Source organism: Littorina saxatilis, linkage group LG11, assembly GCF_037325665.1.
Source record: "Littorina saxatilis isolate snail1 linkage group LG11, US_GU_Lsax_2.0, whole genome shotgun sequence".
Taxonomy (NCBI): Eukaryota; Metazoa; Mollusca; class Gastropoda; order Littorinimorpha; family Littorinidae; genus Littorina; species Littorina saxatilis.
Window position 1 is genome coordinate 5,138,458 of NC_090255.1, and position 17,352 is coordinate 5,155,809.

At 47.3% G+C, this 17,352-nt stretch overlaps 1 protein-coding gene and 1 non-coding gene across 2 annotated transcripts; one reads left to right on the forward strand and one right to left on the reverse strand.

The window, feature by feature from the left end:
- Positions 1–186: 186 nt before the first annotated feature.
- Positions 187–252, forward strand: LOC138980945 (small nucleolar RNA SNORD31). The gene has a single exon (XR_011460511.1). It is a non-coding gene; the product is annotated as a small nucleolar RNA SNORD31 (small nucleolar RNA).
- A 420-nt stretch (positions 253–672) lies between these two features.
- On the reverse strand, positions 673–10,673 carry LOC138980793 (fatty acid-binding protein, adipocyte-like). Its single transcript, XM_070353684.1, has 6 exons — positions 10,467–10,673; positions 4,952–5,085; positions 4,417–4,505; positions 3,745–3,909; positions 2,411–2,524; positions 673–1,099 (listed from the first exon to the last, which is right to left on the reverse strand). The coding sequence occupies exons 2-6, from the start codon at positions 5,028–5,030 to the stop codon at positions 1,037–1,039; spliced, it is 510 nt and encodes a 169-aa protein (XP_070209785.1). The 5' UTR covers positions 5,031–5,085; positions 10,467–10,673; the 3' UTR covers positions 673–1,036.
- Between the last annotated feature and the right edge of the window lie 6,679 nt (positions 10,674–17,352).

Genomic DNA, 17,352 nt, shown 5'->3' on the forward strand with positions numbered 1-17,352 from the left:
CCGAATTTGAAGCAGATCCATCGAGAACTTTGGCCGTGCATCGCGAAGTGACCGACAGACAAGACAGACACACACACAAGCCGTATATATAGATAGATATAGATAGATAAATAGCAATTGTTGAAATGAACAAATTTCATTCCCATGAGATTTTTCTTGTATAACTCTTGCTTATTTCGCACAAAGCTTTGATGATGAACCATTTACCGCCCCAGTCTGATTTCTGTGACTGATAGGATGTTCTGATGAAGCAAAGTAATAATGTGATGCACAAAATACACTAGTTCAGCACATTATTCGGAGCGCTTATGTCACTTTGGCTCTTGGATATTGCCAGTAGGGTACTGGCTCATTGCCTTATGATTCTCTTCATGCGATCACAAATTTGTTCAGCTCGACTTGAACCCATACAGAACTTAACTGTCTGCTTGACTTGACGTGGGACATGTTTGTTAGATTTTGTGCATGTATCTGACACCCATGCCAAGTTGCAAAATGAATTGAATGTACTCCTTGTGAAAAGTTTGGCTCACCGTCTCAGATTAGGGCAGGATTTTAGATGGCATAAGACCAACCCTCCACTTGGTCACATACCAAACATGAACAGCCTGGGTGGTCTCTGTGTACAGTGGGTTTTTGTATGAATTAATTTCGTAAAAAAAACACTACTCGTGTCTGTTGAAGAATTTATTCATAAACAAATTACTAGCACAGTAGCCAGGGTGTTGATCATGATGGCAGATGGAATGCACATTCAAAAGATAGCATAATAATATCCAATCACCTACAACTAAGAGCTGAACAGTACATCATTAGGCTTATTTTGCATACATTTATTAACTTGTTTTTATTTGATCGTTGGTGAAATAAGATTGAATGGACAATACCAGCACAATTGACACAATAGTTAATTTCTTTAGAACCTAATAGAGAATTGCAAGTTTGCACATTTTGATCAAGTTCGGTCATAAGCTTAATTATTATGAAGCATTGATGATTTCAATGAGACACCGATGACGCAACACGATGAATGACGTCAGGGCTTGTGGGACGTGAAGTATCTCTTCGCTGTTAGGCCTTTGTTTTCTGCTACAAACGTCTGCAAAGAAGAAAGCAGAATGAGCGTGATGTCATCTGTGTTTGCAAATTGGGTACAAATGAGTGTCGGATGAGACGGAAGACAGACACGGGGCAAGCTGTCGAAACCAGCGCGCGCTTACACACACACACACACCGCCACCCATGGCACACACACACAGACAGACATACACACACTAGCACACACTCCACTCACACTGATACACACATATGTACGCGCGCACACAAACACAACATGCACACACCCACCCAGATTGGCGCACACACGTGCACACACACATTCACAAACGAAGACTGGACCTTCTCTTTGAGAGAAGATGGAGAGGGGGTCTTCTCAAAGGCTTGCCATGGGGGGGGGGGGGGGGGGGTGTGCTGTTGAAATGTAGCATTTGAAAGGGGAATTTTGATCTCGACTCGGAAATAAAAGGTAAGGGAAGGGCTCCTAATATGGACCACTTTTTGTTTCATGCTGATAACTAGCTTGTTTTCTTGCGAAGAAGTTTCATTTTGTGTTTGGTAGTCCTTCTCTCTTAGGTTAACCGTTAGGCCAATTTAGAGTGAAATAGATCGACATTCAGCAAAAATTAAATGCAGAAAAAAATCACAAATGGTCCATATTAGGAGCCTGGGCAAATAATATGGACCAGTGAAGCGGCCTTCACGAATCACCGTAAAAAGCCCCCAATACTTCAAAATAACATGATACAACTTTGTCTACAAGTCAGACTAATTAAAATATGCTTTAGATTTATCTGTTTCGGGTTGACGAGAGCATTATTTAAAGCACACCAGGAAACTAAAGAAGCTTTTCAAAAACGGAGTGAAAATAAATGAAATTATCAACTACCACGAAAAGAAGACTTTTTGTTATATTTTTTTTAAATCTCGAGGCCGGGCTAGTTATAGGTTATTTCCAGCAAGCTTTTTAATGAATTAATGAAAATAGCCTTTGGCTATTATTTTCTTCGATTTGTTGAAGGTGAATCTTAGGTGACTCGCACATACTTTGAGATTTTGCTATTATTTTTTGTTTGCAGTGGAAACTCGGGGTCAACACTGCTAAAATGTAACAAATACGGTCTTAGCTGTCATATATAGCAATTTTTGTGTGATAAAAGCTTTGGCTGTGGACAGAAACGAGTCCGTTTTAGGCGGCATATTTAGAGTGAACGCTGCCAAAAGTGAAACAAAGAAAAAAAGCCTAACGGTTTTGAGATTTGTGATTCTGCAACTGTTTTGACATGTGCAAGTTATCCAGAGAGGGTGAATACAGCGAATAAAACTTTCCCAAGGTTTAACTCGGCATACTTACCACTAATAAACGTCCATCATCCAAAATTTCTCGGGTAACGGTAGAGTCCAGTTCGCCTTCTTTGGTGGGCTTCTGTTTGTGGACCATTTTATCCCCCTCTAATGTCACCAACGACTGAAAATAACGAACATTCAATTTTTGCTTGCTTTACATTTTAAACAACTAATCTTCTTCTTCTACGTTCGTGGGCTGAAACTCCCACGTGCACTCGTGTTTTTTTGCACGAGTGGAATTTTACGTGTACGACCGTTTTTACCCCGCCATTTAGGCAGCCATACGCCGCTTTCGGAGGAAGCATGCTGGGTATTTTCGTGTTTCTATAACCCACCGAACTCTGACATGGATTACAGGATCTTTTTCGTGCGCACTTGGTCTTGTGCTTGCGTGTACACACAGGGGTGTTCGGACACCGAGGAGAGTCTGCACACAAAGTTGACTCTGAGAAATAAATCTCTCGCCGAACGTGGGGACGAACTCACGCTGACAGCGGCCAACTGGATACAAATCCAGCGCGCTACCGACTGAGCTACATCCCCGCCCTAAACAACTAATTATATAATTGACCTTTGCGTTATTCTTTACTCTAGCTGACTCAGAATTCCCTTGCTTATATCTATGACCTCGTGTGACCTCTTGACTTTACACAGTGACCCACTTTGTCATTTGTCTCATCCTTGACCTCATTGAACCCGATTATGTCGCTTAGGGACTGGGTGGCCGAGTGGTAACGCACTTGCGCTCGGAATCGAGAGGTTGCGTGTTCGACCCTGGGTCAGGCCGCTATTTTCTCCCCCCTTTCCTAACCTAGGTGGTGGGTTCAAGTGCTAGTCTTTCGGATGAGACGAAAAACCGAGGTCCCTTCGTGTACACTACATTGGGGTGTGCACGTTAAAGATCCCACGATTGACAAAAAGGGTCTTTCCTGGCAAAATTGTATAGGCGTAGATAAAAATGTCCACCAAAATACCCGTGTGACCTGGAATAATAGGCCGTGAAAGGTGGATGCAGCGCCTAAAGGCAGTCGATCTACTGGCCGATGTGAATGCGTGATATATTGTGTAAAAAATTCCATCTCACACGGCATTAATAGGTAACATGCGCCTTGAGTCGCCTTGTGTGGTGAGATACGTGCGCGATATAAATCCTCGTAAATAAATAAATAAAAATCTCTGAACTTTGACCCATCACTTGAAGACTCAACCCGGTTTTTTTTCTTATCGTTGAACACTCAGTCACTGCACATCAATGACCGGCCTTCAAGTTGAAACAATCCACCCTGACCCTTCTTATACATCCTTGACCTCAAATGACTTTAGTGATGACCTTGACCTCACCTTGACCTTCCTGCCGTCCATGGTGTCCTCGTCAAATTCCTCGCCCATCTTGAAGGTGACGATTTTGGACTTGAAGGTGGAGGAGATGTGGAGCGTCCACTGGTCCCCCTCCCTCTTCCAGTCCTCGTAGCTGGTCAGCTGGTTGGCCACTTTGCGAGTGACCAGTCAAACACCTGTGAAGAAAAAGTGAGAAAATGATTGTGTTTGGATATCTAGCTAGCACGTTGTTGTTTTAGGGAGTTTTAGATGCATAAAATGTCAGATTGTGTGCCCCCCACTGAAACAAACTCCCCCCCCCCCCCCCCGCTAACACCCCCCTCCCTTCTTTCATATCTCGCAGCTGATCAGCTGACTGGCCACTTTGTGCGTGACCAGTACTGTTCCACACCTGTGAAGAAAAAGAAAATGATTGTGTTTGGAGATCTAGCTAGCACGTGTGTTTTGTTTTTTTAGGGAGTTTTAGATACATAAAATGTCAGATTGCGTGCCCCCCGTGCCTCCCCCCCCCCCCCCCCCCCCCCACCATCCTTTCTTTCATATCTCGCAGCTGGTCAGCTGACTGGTCACTTTGCGAGTGACCAGTTCCACACCTGAATACAAACATAGTATACAGGTAGATTTAGCTGCCCGCAGCCCTAGCACTGTGCTTGTACGGGAGTTGAAGATGCATACAACATCAGGTTGCGTGGCCCCCCCTCCCCTCTTCCATTCTTTGTTGTTGGTCAACTGGTTGGCTTCTTTCCGAGTGGCCAGTCCAACACCTGAGAATTTTTTTAATTTTCTTTTTAATGGAGGTTTATTAGCATGACGTAGTTGTGTTTTAATGAGTGGTTGATAGGGAGGTTTAACCTCCTCCTCCCCTCCATCCCCCGCCAACACACGCACGAACACACACACACACACGGACGCACACATCCACACGCACACACACGCACACACACACGTACGCACACACACGCACACACACGGGCGCACACACGCACACACACTCGCTGCATATCCATCCCCACGTTAATAGTATCTGCCTCTGTCTGTCGGTACGTCCGTCCGTCTTTCTTTCTGTCTGTATGTGTGTCTGTTTGTCTGTCTCGCTCGCTCGCTCGCTCTCTCTCTCTCTCTCTCTCTCTCTCTCTCTCTCTCTCTCTCTCAAAATGCTCACTGTCCCACTTTCTATTTTTCCTGAACTTTGAATAAAAATGTAACATACCCGCAGCTTTCATGTATTCATCCCAGTTTTCGCTGGAAGCCAACTTCCAGTGGCCCAAAAACTGATCGCCGTTAGACATGGCTGATGGTGAAATGTGTAGCTCACTTCAGACGCAGATGGAGTATTGGTCTGTACTGTATCCGGATAAAAATAATCAAAAACTATGTAATGTTACTGTCTACGGTAAAGGGATATGCGTGCATGCACCCACGTAAGCACCCACGCACACGGAACTAAAGTCAGTCTGACATCCTTCCACTTAGGCTGATCATAGACCTATATTAGATCCCTGGGCTGATATAAAACAAAAATCGACAGCCTATCAGCTCCCTGTGCAGAGGTGGGGAATATTGTGTGTGTGTGTGTGTGTGTGTGTGGGGGGGGGGGTTGTGTTAAGGCCAACAAAAAAAATTGTCTGTTTAGGGTAACCCGACCGACCCTATCGATTTGGCGCCGACCCAAAAACTTTTTTTTGATTTCAAAAAAAAAAAAAAGAAAAAAAAAGAGGTAAAAATGCTAAAAAGAGACATTTGGCGTTTCTTTCTCTCCGTTTCTCTCTGTTTTATTTATACGTTAGTTTTGAAACATGTATTCATCAAATATAAGAAGTGAAGGTTCAGCCAAAAAAAAAAAAACTTTACCTACCTACCGACCCTACTTTTTTTGGTCATGTTACCCTAAACAGACAAAAACAATTTTTGGCCTAATCAACGGTGACACTGACTTGATAAAGATTTGAAGGTACAGTCTCAGTCTTTCCTGATATCGGAAATTTGAGGTAAGGAGAACGGCCTTTTGTGACACTGCTATCTTATCAACGACAACACGCGAGTATACAATTATCTGCACTAAGGTTTCACGAGACAGCTGATGCAATATCAATCAATCAATCAATCAATGAGTCTTATATCGCGCATATTCCGTGGGTACAGTTCTAGGCGCTCTGCAGTGATGCCGTGTGAGATGAAATTTTATACGGCCAGTAGATTGCAGCCATGTCGGCGCATATTTACCTTTCACGGCCTATTATTCCAAGTCACACGGGTATAGGTAGACAATTATTAACTGTGCCTAAGCAATTTTGCCAGGAAAGACCCTTTTGTCAATCGTGGGATCTTTAACGTGCACACCCAATGTAGTGTACACGGGGGGAGGTTCGGACACCGAAGAGAGTCTGCACACAAAGTTGACTCTGTGAACTAAATTTCCGCCGAACCTGGGATCGAACTCACGCTGACAGCGGCCAACTGAATACAAATCCAGCGCACTACCAACTGAGCTATATCCCCGCCCCAATATCTACCGTTGAGCCGAGCTATTTACATGGGAATGAATGTGCCGTTTCAAACAAGTTCTGTTTGATTTCTAGCGGCAGCTTTGGATAGCACGATTCATTTTATTTAAGTCAATTTTATATACACGGCTAACGTTTCAAAATTCAGAATAAAACAGAAGAAGAAATGTAGGTTATTGGAACATTACCTCGCCAACATTTTGCATGCAAGATTCATCAAGGATTTTGAGATACATTATGAGGCTTATATCGCGCGTATTCCGTGGGTACAGTTCTAAGCGCAGGGATTTTTTTTTAATGCAATTTATATCGCGCACATATTCAAGGCGCAGGGATTTATTTATGCCGTGTGAGATGGAATTTTTTTTACACAATACATCACGCATTCACATCGGCCAGCAGATCGCAGCCATTTCGGCGCATATCCTACTTTTCACGGCCTATTATTCCAAGTCACACGGGCATTTTGATGGACATTTTTATCTATGCCTATACAATTTTGCCAGGAAAGACCATTCTGTCAATCGTGGGATCTTTAACGTGCACACCCCCAATGTAGTGTACACGAAGGGACCTCGGTTTTTCGTCTCATCCGAAAGACTAGCACTTGAACCCACCACCTAGGCCAGGAAAGGGGGGAGAAAATTGCTAACGCCCTGACCCAGGGTCGAACTCGCAACCTCTCGCTTCCGAGCGCAAGTGCGTTACCACTCGGCCACCCAGTCGTTACCACTCGGCCACCCAGTCGTTACCACTCGGCCACCCAGTCGTTACCACTCGGCCACCCGGGCCAGTCGTTACCACTCGGCCACCCAGTCGTTACCACTCGGCCACCCAGTCGTTACCACTCGGCTACCCAGTCGTTACCACTCGGCCACCCAGTCGTTACCACTCGGCCACCCAGTCGTTACCACTCGGCCACCCAGTCGTTACCACTCGGCCACCCAGTCGTTACCACTCGGCCTCCCAGTCGTTACCACTCGGCCACCCAGTCGTTACCACTCGGCCACCCAGTCGTTACCACTCGGCCACCCAGTCGTTACCACTCGGCCACCCAGTCGTTACCACTCGGCCACCCAGTCGTTACCACTCGGCCCCCCAGTCGTTACCACTCGGCCACCCAGTCGTTACCACTCGGCCACCCAGTCGTTACCACTCGGCCACCCAGTCGTTACCACTCGGCCACCCAGTCGTTACCACTCGGCCACCCAGTCGTTACCACTCGGCCTCCCAGTCGTTACCACTCGGCCACCCAGTCGTTACCACTCGGCCACCCAGTCGTTACCACTCGGCCACCCAGTCGTTACCACTCGGCCTCCCAGTCGTTACCACTCGGCCACCCAGTCGTTACCACTCGGCCACCCGGGCCAGTCGTTACCACTCGGCCACCCAGTCCTTACCACTCGGCCTCCCAGTCGTTACCACTCGGCCACCCAGTCGTTACCACTCGGCCACCCAGTCGTTACCACTCGGCCACCCAATCGTTACCACTCGGCCACCCAGTCGTTACCACTCGGCCACCCAGTCGTTACCACTCGGCCACCCAATCCACTCGGCCACCCAGTCGTTACCACTCGGCCACCCAATCGTTACCACTCGGCCACCCAGTCGTTACCACTCGGCCACCCAGTCGTTACCACTCGGCCACCCAGTCGTTACCACTCGGCCACCCAGACCACTCGGCCAATTATTATTTGTATCAGTGTTGGTGTGTGTGTGCTTGGAAGACCACTCAGAGTCGACGTACTGTAAATGTAACGTTTTGTTTTGTCAATAGGCCAAAAAAAAAAAATTGTCTGTTTCTGGTAACATGGCTAAAAAAAATAGGGTCGGTAGGTCGGGATTTTTTTTTTTTTTTTTTTTTTTTTTTTTTTTTTTTTACCCCCAAATGTAGACCAATAAAACTAACTTTAAAAATCGCGCAAAGAGACTGGATTCACTATACATAGAGACAAGACACTCAACACATTTACAAATCGTCAGCGGACTTTCGTTTTCACACGTTTTTGTTGTTCATTTTCTCACCCTGTCCTTTACCACCACCAAAAAACCCAAAATTTTGGAGTTAGGAAAAAAAAAGTTTAGGGTCGGCGCCGAAATTTAGGGTCGGTCGGGTGACCAGAAACAGACAATTTTTTTTTTTTGGCCATAATTCAACGTTCCAATAACACACGATACTTTTTTTCTTTTTTTTTTTTTTTAAATTAATAGTAGACTGAAGAACCAAATTCCAGTTTCTACTTGTCTCAAGGTTACGATAAAATCGAATTTCACACTTACCGTTCCAGGCGAACCACAAGCTTGTTCTGTCGTCTGAGCGGTTTTGTAGTCTGCTACTTCTACAGCTAATTTGGCCAAAAGTTTGTATTACGATACAGGGTTTAGGCGATGTGTGGCACTAAAATTAAACTTGAAGAATACATGGAATAACCTAGTTTTCTTGGTAGTTATTAAAGTGACTTATAACAATGAATGACAAATTTGTAAATATTAATGGACACAGATGGCCGTTGCTATGGAAACAGCCGCCATATTGGATTTCTAGGAAACGGTTTTACAGCGACTTCATACATCAAAAATGCATGATATTTGGCACAGAGATACACATGTCTTTTTATCTACAATCATATAGAACGATATTGTTTTACTAAAGACTACAGTTGAGTTTATATTAATTTTTGTAATAAGGATTAATGAATTTCTAACCGCATAGTCTTTAATCCTTATTTCAAAAATTAATATAAGTTCAACTGTAGTCTTTTCTAAAAAAAATCGTTCTATACAATTGTTGATAAAAGTCATGTGTATCTTTGTGCCAAATATTAAGCATTTCTGATGTATGATGTTGCTGTAAAACCGTTTCCTAGAAATCCAATATGGTGCTGTTTAAGCCAGTTTCCATAGCAACGGCAGTCTATGTCCTGTAGTATTCACATATTTTTCATTTCTTTTCATAAGTCACTTCAATAACTACCCCAAAAATTAAGTTATTCCATGTATTCTCCAAGTTAAATTTTGGTGGTTTTAGTGCCTCACCGCGTCGGACATCGCCTTAAAACGCTGATACAGAAATGCCCCTATCTCTGTTTAAAAAAAGATATAGTGTCGTTGGTTTATATCTCACACCTTATCTCACGGCGTGGAACACCTACGCGCAGTGGCCTTCGCAGGAATAAAACTTAAAGGCGCGACAGGTAGGAACAAGTCTTTCTTGACGCATCGGCATTTATAGACAGACAGACAGAAACATATACAGACAGACACGCTCGCTCGCACGCACGCACGCACACACACACACACACACACACACTGACACACACACACACACACACACCAGGCTTAACTGAGTGACAATCAACACCTTTAAAACATGTATTAATGATTTGTTACACTGCCTGCTACCCAAATCAAATGCAAGAAGTCCTGTCTAGCCGTAAACGTGAATGAGCAAAACACACTCCAACCTTCCACTTAGTCTCACATTTACGAGCGACGACGATTTACTAGTGTAACAGACTGACACACACAGGCACACATCCACGCACGCACGCACGGACGCACGCAAACACGCACACACTGGCACGCACGCACGCACACACACACACACACACACACTCACGCACACACACACACGCACACACTAAATAGTGTCATAAATTGTTGTTTGTCTTTTACACGCAAGCTACAACTGAGGATTTACCCCCCGTTGCTTCTTTAAACTATCGAAGCCATTAATGTAAGCCGAACGTCTTGCTCAACAAACACACTTCAATCTTCCACTCAACTCAGATTTATGCCGAAATCTCAACTTGAGTTTGTTGCGATTCACTTGGCAGTCTTGAGTGCACATGGTCTTTAAAGAGAGAGAGAGAGGGGGGGGGGCATGGAAGAGAGGGAGAGAGAGAGACACAGAGAGCACCGACGCACACACACACACATGCATACCGGCACACACACACACACACACACATGCATACCGGCACACACACACACACATGCATACCGGCACACACACACACACACACATGCATACCGGCACACACACACACACACATGCATACCGGCACACACACACACACACACATGCATACCGGCACACACACACATACACATTTCACTTGCATTTTAGGTATACTCATTCATAATGCATCTTATCTTAGCCATACAAGGTTTAGGAACTGCATTTTAAACATAAAAAACCCATTCGCAACATATACATACCTTAAATTTACGCCAAACAGGATTTAAGTCCAACAGTAGGGAGTCACTGACTGGGCAGTCTTGAGTGCACATATATTTCCACAGTTCACAAGCATGTTAGGTCAAGTTTGAGTCATTACACGCAGAGACAAGTGGCAGAGATAGCCGTGTAGCTTACGTCTCTGACCGATAGCACACACACTTATCAGTGACTCGGTGATTCAGACAAGGATCAGAAGTTAACTCTCTTCTAGACTTGAGTCAATGACAGTGACTGAGTAGACCACAGGCACTTGAATCAAAATTTCTGGCTTGGATTAAACTCTTGACCATTCAGTTGTTACGGCCTTGAGAGGAGAGAGATTCAGACAGACAGACAGACAGACAGACACTCGGACAGACAGACAGACAGATAGATAAATAGATAGATAGATAGATAGACACTGAGACAAACTGACAGAAAAACAGACAGACATACATACAACATACAGACAGACAGACAGAGAATGACAGACAGACAGACACTCGGATAGACAGACAGACAGACAGATAGACAGACAGACAGACCAGGGCCGGACCCAGGGGGGGGGGTTCCAGGGGTTCCGGAACCCCACCCCTGGAAAAAGCATGTACCTTGCTTTGAGTGGGTTTTTTATTTTTAATTTTTTTTAATAAATTTTGTGTGTGTCTCTAACAAAATTTATTCAATGTGAAATCCGATGAGAAAAAGGTACCCCCCCCCCCCCCCACAATGCTGCTCTTTACCCTCAAAACAAGGCCCAGAATGCACCAGATTGCACAGATTTTAACCGTTTTTCAAACATTTTCCGGGGGGGCATGCCCCCGGACCCCCCTAGTTCGCGCGCCTGCTTTGTAGGCGCGCGCTTGTGGCTTCGCCACTTCGCTGAGTTTGCCCCCCCCAAAAAAGGAGGAACCCCCCCCCCCCCCCCTTACAACTCATTTGGTCCGGCCCTGCAGACATACAGACAGACAGACAGACAGACAAACAGACAGACAGACAGACAGACAAATTAGACGCAAGAATGTCTTTTAATTTTCCGCAATGGAAGACAACAGCTCAGTGCAACATCAGTCATAAATACAGTCTAATGTCACCTCTTCAGAGCCCTGAGGCTTTGTTTTACAAACGGAACTGAAAATGTAATGAGCACAATCATGGTGAAACTGAAAGTCCTCCAACAAACACTATGATAGAGAGAAGTTTATAAAGAAATTGTGATGGCGATCTCCTCACGATAGGAAACACTAGCGTGAACAGAATCCGTTATCTTATATCTTATAGATGACTGTCTTTGCCCTCAGGAAACGCTGTACGTATTCAGACGGAAATGTTAATATCATCGCTATCAACTAAGGTTAGTTAGTTAGTTTTTGGGGTTTAATGTCCCTTTAGCAGATGCTAGCTGCTATTCGAGACCGTTTCAGCTAAGGTCGAAAGTGTGGACACACACGTACATAGACACACGCAGGCACAGACACACTTGCAACACCACCACCACCCCCCCCCCCACACACACACACACACCGTGGCCACCCCCCCCTCCCTCACAAACACAGAGCGATGAACTTGATGGATAATCTCAGTTGAACTTTAGCGTGTTAAATTACAAGGACTGGGTGGCCGAGTGGTAACGCACTTGCGCTCGGAAGCGAGAGGTTGCGAGTTCGACCCTGGGTCAGGGCGTTAGCAATTTTCTCCCCCCTTTCCTAATCTAGGTGGTGGGTTCAAGTGCTAGTCTTTCGGATGAGACGAAAAACCGAGGTCCCTTCGTTGTACACTACATTGGGGTGTGCACGTTAAAGATCCCACGATTGACAAAAGGGTCTTTCCTGGCAAAATTGTATAGGCATAGATAAAAAATGTCCACCAAAATACCCGTGTGACTTGGAATAATAGGCCGTGAAAAGTAGGATATGCGCCGAAATGGCTGCGATCTGCTGGTCGATGTGAATGCGTGATGTATTGTGTAAAAAATTCCATCTCACACGGCATAATTAGATCCCTGCGCCTTGAGTCCGAGTCTGGAGATACGCGCGCGATATAAGACTTCATATAACAAAATTCATAGCTCATAATTCAGAGACATTTAAGTCTTCAAATTTGTAGAACCTGCACTTGTAATCATAACAAGTCATTTTACTATCCCTTTGAAGTTACGGAATGAACTCCGATGCATTTGGAATTATCCGTATGAGCGGACAAGGGAGACAACTCTTTCGTGTAAATGATGTCGCATGATTGACAACGTACGCCATTTTTGGTGCATTTTGGTCGATTGAACAACCAAATTAATTAATTATGCTTAAGTTTGGAGCTCAATCCGTCAACTAATTTCACGGCAAATGTTCTTTGGCTTGCTTACATGGACTTGTATCAAAAATAAGTCAAGAATGTCACTGGATTATGAGCTATGAATTTAACACGCTTAAGTTCAAGATTACCACTTGATGACCGGTTGACGACTAGCTGTCTTTGACCAGACTTCAAAAGATCAGTACACGGAAATGGAAACAACGTAGCAATCTGTATGTGACAGGACAAAATGAGCAGACGCCCGCAATCAGTGCGCGATGAACTTTAAGGCACAGTAAGCCTCCCGTAAACCATCACAGATACTGTCAGGCTTATACACACAGTACAAACACCCTTTCGTTTAAACACTCACCGCTTGAGAACATCCTAGGTGCCCAACGTAAAGTGCGAGCAATTTTCAAAGAATTTATTTTCGTGGACCGTCTGATCGGCAAATCAGGCGCCTCGTTTTGGCGCTAGAACTAACTTTTGAAATCTAGATAATAAATTGACAGCTTGTTACACAAACATTCTTAAATCATAAAAGAATTCTTTTTTCATCGAGACAAGATCAGTACAATTCGAAGTTTTGAAAGTTTGAAAAAAGAAAAGCCAGGAAACGTGTCACACAAACCGTCTTTTTCGTAGCAGACGACGGTTGTGCTTGGCGCCCGTTCCTCTGAACAAGCAACTGCTACCGCTCTAGTTCGTGTGGATCGCAGCCGTTTGTTGCGTTTAGATTCAGAGGTACACAATAACGTGCTATTGCAGATAAGCTTACAGCGAGTCGCATTGAAATTGTGACAGGGCGACCAGTCACCAATTATAGAGTAAAGTTTTTGTCATTGTCCAGTCTAGTGTTTGTAGTTCATGTTGCCGATCGCTTTATGTTTTGTGTAATGCCATTAAATTACATATTCCTACTCCGAATCACATGTAGCAGTTGACTCAGTCTAAAGTGCTAGGTCTGAAAAGGCTACCCGTCTAAGGGGAGCAACCCCAACTAAAAAAGTGTAAACGTAGCTATGGTAATGACGACGCACCCAGGGAGTTACCTCCCCTCCTGCGTACTACGTCACTACTGCTACTGACCACGTGACCCCTATCATTCGACACTTCAGCTTTCTAGGGAGCAGGTCGTGAATTTTTTTTTGGCTCTAGTGGAAGTTCGCTGTTTGGTGTTTGCTTAGACACCCACCGGCACCCACACCCGTCTCTTCACCCGCTGCACTGGTAGTTGGTGAGCTCGTTCCTTTACTTGTATCGAACGTAATTTTCTGTTGCTACTCGAAATTTTCGGCCACGTGTTGGTCACGTATTTTGTGGTAGCCATTTTGGAATTTTGTGTCTCCATTTTGTTGTCAGCATGTCTGACGGAGACAAAAAGCGCGAGCGCGGCAAGGCTGATGTGAAAGGGAAAATTAAACCCAAGTCTTCCACTTCTGTCCCTAAGCCTATTTTGGTTGTGGTTTCTGACGCGGCTAACAATAATGTTATGACGGTCCCTATTTCTGCCCCGAATGACCAGCCGGTTGTGGGGCAGTCTAATCAACCTACGCGTACCTGTGTTTCTCGCTCGTCTTCTCTGCCGCTTGCAGATTCGACGTCGCTGGTTTCATCGTTGCTTTCTTCGCTGGTTCCCGAGCTTCGCACGCTGGTGAGAGAGGAGTTGGTGCGTTCTCAGCCGCCGACTTCCGTTGTCCCGTCGATGGCTTCTTTTCCGCTTCCGGCTGTGACGCTGTCCTTGACCGAGGCGGTTGCTTCTGTGCCTTCTACCGCTGTGGTTGGCGACGCAAGTAAGTTGGGCTGGTCCGTAGGCCCTCGTGAGGCCGCTGGACGCTCCCTGCTGGGAAGCAGCCCTTTTCGGCGGGTTCACGACCCGCAAACCCCTGTTCGTTCTCACTTTGGCTTCACGGAAGACCATCGTGTCGATGAGCAATGGCGGCATTTGGTTCAGGCTTCGACGCTTCCGGCACTCGCCGGAAGCGTAGGTCCTCCGACGTACGCACCCGCTGGGGTCGTTTCCGGAGTCGACCAGCCGGTTCCGTCTGCTGCGCTTCCGGCACTCGCCGGAAGCATAGGTCCCCCGATGTACGCACCCGCTGGGGTCGTTTCCGGGGTTGACCGGACGTGGCCCTCTGGGCATTCGGCCTTCCGGCCGCCGTCCACAGTGTCTGCGCTTCCGCTTTTCGCGGTCGCGTCTGATACTTTTCCGGCTCAGACCGGATCTGCTGCTTCTTCCGCTTCCGCTTCCTCTCAGGTGGCAGTCGCGGGGGGGCATCACCAGCCCTTTGGGCAGGTGTCTCAGCCCTGGCCGGGGCAGTCAGCGCTTCCGTCTTCGGTTGTTGCTTCGACTGCGGTTCCGGTTCCGGCGGCTGCGGGCATGCCGTCCTCTTACTCTTTCCCTAGTCAGGGCATGAGTTCGGATGGTATTGGAGTGGACGGGTTTCCGGTTTCCGGTTACGGTGTTCACCGCCCTTCTACCAGCAACGTGGACTTCGGTCCTTCGCCGGATGTTTCGGATATTCAGTCCGTCGCCAGCGAGGCTGCACGTGTTGGCTATCCGGAGAGACTCAAAGTGGCCCTTGAGGCCGCTGCTGAGGTCACTTCGAGATATTTCGCGGAGGGGGCTTCGGTCTCTTCGGCTGCCGCTTCGACGGCACCGTCCGCGATGGCCGACTTTCGCACTGGGAAGGAGGATGACTCATACTTCCGGTTTTTGGAGTCTCCATCCATAGCTTTTCAGCTTTCTCAGGTGTTGGCCAAGCCATCTCCTTCCGGAAGCGGAATTCCTTCACTTCCGGTTCCGCTGCTCGTGCCTCACGGCTCAGTTCCGGAGCTGGCTCAGCAGTGGTTGGCTTCGCCTTCTCAGGCTTCTGCATTCGCTCTGTCGTCTCACAAGCGATTGGTTTTGCAGAAGTCTCCTAGGAACTTGTTGGATGCGTTCGCTCTCCCGCGTTCATCTTTGACAGTTCCTCCGGAGATGCTGGCCTTGTTGGCCAAGCCTATCAAGAAGGATGACGGCGTGCTCTTTTCTGAGAACACTCTCATTGCTTCTGAAGAGGCAGGGCGTCAGCAGCTGGAGCTTGCCTCCATTGCTGAGACTCTCATTCGGGCTCTCTCTCGTGCCCTCACTGATTCACTGAATCCGTTCTCTCTCAGCGAGGATCAGGATGCGGATGACGTCTCCACTTTGTTGGCCGCTCTTGCGAGGGTCAATGAAGAACAGATGAGACTTTCCGCGGTGCACTATGCGCACTCTGTTATGTGTCGTCGGGATCTCTTCCTGTCACACTCTCAGTTTTCGGATCAGGCGACCAAGGACACTTTGCGTGCCTCACCGGTCTTGGAGGGTTCCCTCTTTGGGCATCTCGTTTTTGATGCCCGAAGACAGGAAATTCAGGCTAACAGGGACCAGCAGTTCTCTGACTTTTCCCTGCACAGCCTTAAGCAGTCCAAGCAGTCTCAGCCTTCTCAGCCTAAGCAGGCTAAGGTTGCTGGCCCTCCCAAACCGGCAGACAAGGGTCGTGGACGTTCCTCTTCTCGGGGCTCGAGAAGACGACCGTCTTCCGGCAGGGGGAGAGGCGGCTCTGGAAGCAAGCCTCACCCCCAATGAAGTGCTCCCGATCTCCCCCCCACCCCGCCCTCCACTCTGGTGATGGCGGGGGGCCCTTCCAGGGCACTTTCCCATTGGCTCGTGTCCGTACAGAGTCAATGGATCGTGGGGGTCGTGAGGTCGGGCTTCCGTCTTCTCTGGAAAGATGGCAAGGCACCTCTGGTCAGGCGTCCGCCGGCGTTCAGGCCTCCCTCCTCGCAGGAAGCCATTTCCGTCCTTCGGTCGGAAATAGACTCCCTGGTGCAGAAGGGCGCAGTGGAGAAAGTCCTCGACCACAGTTCCCCTGGGTTTTACGGACGGCTTTTCGCCGTCCCCAAAGCCTCAGGGGCATGGCGTCCTGTCTTGGACCTGTCGTTCCTCAATACCTTTTTGAGGGAGATAAGGTTCAAGATGGAGACGCCAGCGTCGGTCAGGGACTCTCTCCGCCCGGGAGATTGGGCGACTTCCATCGACCTGACGGATGCATACTTCCATATTCTTATGCATCCAGCCGACCGGAAATGGCTTCGTTTCCGGTGGGCAAGTCAGGTTTACCAGTTTCGCGCCCTTCCTTTCGGCCTGTCTCTCGCCCCTTGGGTCTTCACCATGGTCGTGAGACAGGTCTGCGCGCTGGTGAGGTCGCGGGGTGTCCGGCTACGTGCCTACCTGGACGATTGGCTCATCCTGAGTCAGAGTCAGGCGGGGTGCGAGCAGGATACCCAATCGGTTCTTCGGGAGGCCAACTTGTTTGGCTTCTCGATCAACCGATCAAAGTCGGAGCTGACGCCGTGTCAGACGTTCACCTACTTGGGAATGTCTTTCGACACGGTGGCTTGGACTGTTCAGCCCTCTCAGAAGAGGGTGGACAAGCTCCAGGCGTGCATACGCTCCACTTTGCCTCTCCCGAGGGCCTCCCTGCGGACTTTGGCCTCCATCTTAGGGCAGATGGAGTCCATGGCTCTCCTGGTCCCCTTGGGGAGGGTCCACAAACGTCCCTT